This window comes from Blennius ocellaris, assembly GCF_963422515.1.
Source record: "Blennius ocellaris genome assembly, chromosome: 10".
In the NCBI taxonomy this organism is placed as follows: domain Eukaryota; kingdom Metazoa; phylum Chordata; class Actinopteri; order Blenniiformes; family Blenniidae; genus Blennius; species Blennius ocellaris.
This window is the reverse complement of record NC_137659.1, coordinates 21,729,931-21,736,001: the sequence shown is the minus strand read 5'-3', so window position 1 is coordinate 21,736,001 and position 6,071 is coordinate 21,729,931. Positions and strand designations below refer to the sequence as shown.

Here is a 6,071-nt window from a genome sequence, read left to right as displayed (position 1 = left end):
AGAATAAGATACACACCAACTCTCAGGTAAAACTTGTATGTCACTTATTCATTATTCAAATGTTTTATCCATTGACCTCACCTGCATTCACTGATGCACTAAACCAAGTGAAACAAGACTCCAGAGGAGCACAACAGCCCTTCACACCCCGGTCTGGAGCCGGGGCCCCGTTTGGCCTCTCGTCAGCTTCACTTCTCTCAATTGTACAGATGAACAAGCAAAATATGTTTCATTAGGCTGCAATTTTAAGTTGAACTGACCGAACATAACCTTTTGCCCCGAACTTTATGTTCTCCCTCAGATTATAATCCACAATCTAATCAAGACTGGGCCCACCAGACGAAGGAGTTCCTAATCTTCCCTGAAGCAGGACAGATGGCTGGGTGAACCCCAGGGGGAACCACGGTGGCCCAGACGACATGTGCAGTGTGTCCGAGATTCGGCTTATCTTCTCTGATCACACACTCTCCACACCGCAAGGTATTAGAAGGCAAAAGTGAAAGAAAAAAAAAAGAGAAATGAGAAGCGTGTCGAGGGAAGGAAGACCGGCCACCAGGGGGCAGTCTGCACAAACACAGACTGGAAGCAGACCGAGCACACAGACGACACCAAGACGGTCACACGGCACATGATGGGTTAAATACCGGGACACTTCCCTTTTCCTCTCATTAAAAATTATTTTAAATAATGACTGCCGGTACTCTTCCCTGCATTTCCTTTTTTTGTCTTTCATGTAATATTCTTCGTCATGTACGATTACAACATGTAACTTTTATTGCCTCCGATATGGGATTGGACTGTGGCGCCCCTACATTTGTCACTACAACTCAAGAAGCAGAACCGAGTCATTAAACGAAGCATGTTTATCCTAATGTGGACGATGAGAAGAGAAGACATCGTATGCAGCCTCTTCGCAAAGAGACACAATAGATATAATGCAAGAAAATACAACAAACAAACAGACTGCCGCACTACGAAATCTACTTCTACTCTGTAGTAATCGGTGAAATATCATTGGAGTCCCTTGCTTCTATCACTTTTGATAGACCCTGTTGTCAATACAACACAAGCTTGAGTATGAAATTCATTTCATTGCAAGGAACTGGAATGATGCAGGTCTGATGTGTGGAGCCTGCATTCCTCCCCCTGACCTGACCCTCTGCCCAGTTGAACTTTGAGCCCAGCCAGATAGCAGAGGCTCTGCCTCACACCGTGGCTCCGTCACTGATCAAAAGGCAACTGGAGACACTCCTTTTAATCATCTGCCTCGTCTGGGACTGCAGCTCCAGAGGCTCTAACATGCTGTGTCTGGCTGCTCACCAACCTGTTTAGCTGGGATCACTTCCGACTGGGATTCCCGTACAAAGCCACCGGAGTTCTGAGTGAAAATGAGGCCGCCGGTGGAGGTCTGCGTGTTTCTGCTGTCCCTCCTGGCTCCTGGAGTCTTGTACACACTGAACAACGTCCCGGCACTTCAGGAGTGAGTTTGTTATCCTCAGTCTCACCTCGCCCGTCGTCTGGAAGCTGCCGACAGTCACACGCTTATGTTTGACCTGCGTGACGGGGAAATGATGAGCGAACCTGGAGAGACTGCTGGAGGTTTTATATAAACCTGGAAAATACAGAAAGATGGTCTAAAACTCTGAAAGGTGTTGGAGATTAAGGATACAACAACCAAAAACAAAAGGTTTACATTAAGAAAACCAGTCCTGTTGTGATTCCATTCATGTCTACGTGCTGTAGCTTGGATTAAACATGGGAACCGGTTCAGGCCAGAGAGTCACAGCCTTTACCAGCGAAAGAGGCGGTTTTACCACTTTCAACTAAATAGAATTCATCTGGAGCCGCAAAACATGTTCAAACTTGACAGTGAAGTTAACACAACTCATAGGGATGTATTTGTACTTTTCCCTCCCCACAAAATCGGTTTCTTAGGTTGGTATTTAATTTAAAGTTGTGATTTAAAATAGTAGCAATTCTATTGCATTTTTAGCTGTTTTGGCTTTTATTGATATTGTATCCATGTGAGGTGTGTTAAAGTATCTCCAGCCCTCTGACTCTTTCTGCCATTTTACTTTTTTATTTATTGTTGCAGTTTTGGCTCTTTGTCGCAGTATTGGGGATTTTTAGTATGTATATTTGAGCTGTTTAAGACACTTTGGCGGTTTTTCGTGTCAATCTGTTCTCACGTTTGCCTGAATGGAAGCTGAAGGGTCTGTTGACACGACCATGACCAACTGAAAACTGCATCTCTGCATCTTTGTAAATGATGTTTAATTCTAAAGGATGAACAGCACAAACAGAACCGAATGTTATGAGTGAATCCTTCCAATGTTTGTTCAGAACTATTTACCATGACTGTTGTGCTCATGTGTAGAACTGGATTTGCCAAAATATTAAGTTTAATGCATCGTTAGCATCAAATTTATTGTTATAAAAAAGTCCACTTCCAAAAACAGCTATGTTAAATTTTTAAATAATCTTAATTCTGATCCAATTATACAATAGTGGATTGAAATGAACAGGATTGTAACATTTTAACTGCCAGTTTAGTTGCATTTTATTCCATTTGTATTGATTATACAAAGAAAACACACGAGAATGAGTTATTTTCTATATAATACATGATGCCTGGCTGGATGATGTTGCCTCTAATCTTTCTAGAATATGTCAGGGATGTTCACAAATATTGACTCTGGTGTATTATGAGTTCTAATGTTGGATCAAATTCAACCTTTACAACCATCTGACACGATTCGAGGACAAAATTCATTGTTCTAAATACACTATTTCCTCATGAAAACCTGACTTTGAGGGGGATTTCAACAGCTTGGGGGAGATAATGAATACCTTCATGAAATACAATAATATATACAGCCATTATCAGTGGATGTTTTTACTGGTTTAGTTGTAAAAAAAAAAGTTGGATAATGAACATTTAAAAAAAATAAAAAAAATGAATGATGAAATGAGTAAAATGTCGTAGCACTGAGGGACGATTCCTATTAGATACTCTGCTGTTCATTGTCATTAACGCTGTCATTGTGGCTCCTCAGGCCTCTTCCCATCCTGGGCATAGGGATGGTGGTGCTGGGATCCCTTCTTCTCCTGCTGCTCTTCATTGTGCGCCACAAAACCACATTGGACCCGCTATTTTATGGTACCAACATCGTCCCAGACGAGTGAAATGGGCTTTTAGTGGCGTTGTGACACGGCGCTCTCTTGTGTCCCCCCCCCCCCCCCAGTGTTTGCAGAGTTTTCCTTCACGTGCTTAGTGGGCCTGACCAACGCCTTGGAGCAGGACGGCTTCATCTCCAACTTCATGGGCTTCTACCTGAAGAAGGTAACGCCCACGTTGAACTTCTCCCACACTCGTGTTTCATTTTCCCATTTCAGAGTTCACAGCTTGGCGGTGTCTTTCAGGGGGAGCCTCACCTGAGCACGGCCTACGCTGTCATGATGTCGTACTGGGAGGGGGTCGTGCACTTCGTCCTCTTCCTCACTATGATCCGCCGCATGTTCACACGGTAAACAAAGATCACTTCACTTCAGCTTTTGCTTTTTTAATCAGAAGAGGTTTTGAAATGTACCACAGTATAAAATAGCCCCCCCCCCCCCCCCCCATGATGAGTTTTTAAGACATCTTGAAGCATAACCTGGCTGGACTTCATGAAAAAAATAAAAATTAAAACAGGAAGTCTTTGAATTCAGCCATTATTGATGCTGCACGGTTAATCTTAATAGGCTTATTTATTCAATTAATTTAATTAATTTACTCCCTCTTTCACTTTGAAGAGGACAGCGACAAGTAAACCATTATTCAGTCAAATCATCCCTTTTCTGTTGTTTCTGTAAAAAGAGCACAGATCAAGACAAATACAGAGAAACCATTAAGACATGCTCTCATTTTCTGTTCTTTCAATCAATTACTTTGTTACATTTGAATGTGAATTAATTTCTATAAAATCTTTGGTACAGTACTGATTTCAGCAGAATTTCTTTTCATCATTATATTTTTACCTGTTATTTTTTATTAAACATCTATTTGCCACAAATCTATTTATTCCAATAATCACTCAGGTTCCTTTTTCCTGGCTTCTTTGTTCCCATTTATTTGGTGTGTACTCTCCTGTCCTTGTTTCATCTTGTTGTTGCTCCTTTGATCTTCCCGTGAAGCGAAAGGCGCTTCGCAAATAAGCTTTGATTGATTGTTCATTTAAATTAATCTCTTACTGTGACAATCAGCCGCTTTGATTCTTCCACTGTCACTCTGAATCGCCCTGGTGGAGGATAAACCAAGGCAGGATGGAGGATGTGAGGCGGAGGAAATACGGACATTTGTCTTCACATTGATCCAGGAAAATATTGAATAATTTCTCATTAAATGATGATTTCCTGTACCTCCAGGAAGTCTTATCGCAGCCTGGGTCTGCTGTGGGCCGGCTCCTCCATCGCACATCAGCTCGTCCACGTCCCGGGAGTGGTTATCGGTGAGAGCTTTGTTCCAGCACATGGGCAGTGTTTTTAGTGAACTCCTCCACTGATGACGTTCCGTTGTACAGGGAAGTACGGCTCCAGCCTTCGACCAGCCTTCTGGAGGAACGTGCCCTTCTTTTTGGTTCCCTTCTGGGCGGCGTTCCTGCTCTTCAGCAGGCCGAGAGAGACGCCCATCGTCACGGCAGACAAGGTGGAGGCAGACACAACTGAACTCACATACTGTCTATGGAAGTACAGGATTGGAGCTTCAAAGTTTTGGAAATTTTGCCTGAAAAGAGGATTTTCTGAAAGACTTTTTTTTTTTTTTTTAACTTTTTCCTGAGATTATAGAACCATTTGCTCCTCTAAACTGCTCTTCTTAAGCCCCATCCTGATTTTCAAGATGTAATAATTTAGTGCTGTGGCAAAAGGATTGTGACAATTGCACATGATGGAGGCTTGTCCAGGTGTACCTGCCCTCGCTGCCTACATGACAAGTCTTGTGTGTGACTGGAGGAGGTGGTGGAGATGATCACGTCTCAGCCTGTGAATGAAACCAGCGTCTTCCCGTGTTGATCAGATTGCTTCAGAGCAGAAGAAGAGTCTGCTGTCTCGACCTGTCGACCTGCTTCTGTCCCTGCTGTTACTGGGAGCCGCAGCCTTCTCTGCTTTCAGAGGCTTTGTACGTGAAGTTGACTTTACCCCACCTTCATTCCCTATTCAAGCACATTTGCCCACTTCCTACATGAAAGCTGATGTTTAAGTGTTATGCTTTTCTCCTAGGTGGTGCTGGACTGTCCATTGGACACGTGCTTCACCTACATCTATCAGTACGAGCCGTACCTCAAAGACCCAGTGGGCTTTCCCCGGGTTATGGTCAGTCACAACTCGCTGCACCAACAAAACAAACGTGTTGTGCAAAATAAAAAAACCCAATGAGTGATGATCTGGTGTGAACTCGTCTCAGATGCTGGCGTATTTGTTCTACGCTCTGCCGCTGCTGGCCGTGATGCTCTGCGGTCTGAACACACCAGGGTGCAGCTGGATGTTGGACTGGACCCTCTTCTTCGCCGGCGCCATGGCCCAGGTACGGCAGCTCTGTGGTTATTGATATTCCCTGAAAAAAACAACAACAAACAAACCAGACAGCCTGAGGTTTGCCTCTGTCTCTCCCTCCTCCTCAGGCCCAGTGGTGCCATATCGGAGCATCTCTGCACTCCCGCACTCCTTTCACGTACCGAGTCCCCGCAGACAAATGGTGGCCTGTTATCGGCCTCAACGTGCTGCTGGCTGCCGCGCCGGCTCTGCTGGCCCTACGCTGCCACGCCAGACCCGCTTACTTTATGAAACCCGTTCCCAAGGGAGAGGCCAACCACAAGAAGAAGAAGAACTAGACCATAAACACAAACACACACACACACACACACACACACACACACACACACACACACACACACACACACACACACACACACACACACACACACACACACACACACACACACACACACACACACACACACACACACACACACACACACACACACACACACACACACACACACACCAGCCGTGGACTGTCGAGGACTACTTCA

The 6,071-nt window shown here is 44.4% G+C and overlaps 1 protein-coding gene across 1 annotated transcript; it reads left to right on the top strand.

The window, feature by feature from the left end:
* Positions 1–1,388: 1,388 nt before the first annotated feature.
* LOC308135588 (transmembrane 6 superfamily member 2-like) lies at positions 1,389–5,870 on the top strand (the record flags this gene model as incomplete). The annotated part of the gene is made up of 10 exons (XM_080503645.1): positions 1,389–1,480; positions 3,057–3,160; positions 3,246–3,343; positions 3,424–3,527; positions 4,408–4,490; positions 4,563–4,687; positions 5,057–5,158; positions 5,260–5,352; positions 5,444–5,563; positions 5,661–5,870. The coding sequence occupies 10 exons, from the start codon at positions 1,389–1,391 to the stop codon at positions 5,868–5,870; spliced, it is 1,131 nt and encodes a 376-aa protein (XP_080359771.1).
* Positions 5,871–6,071: the final 201 nt, after the last annotated feature.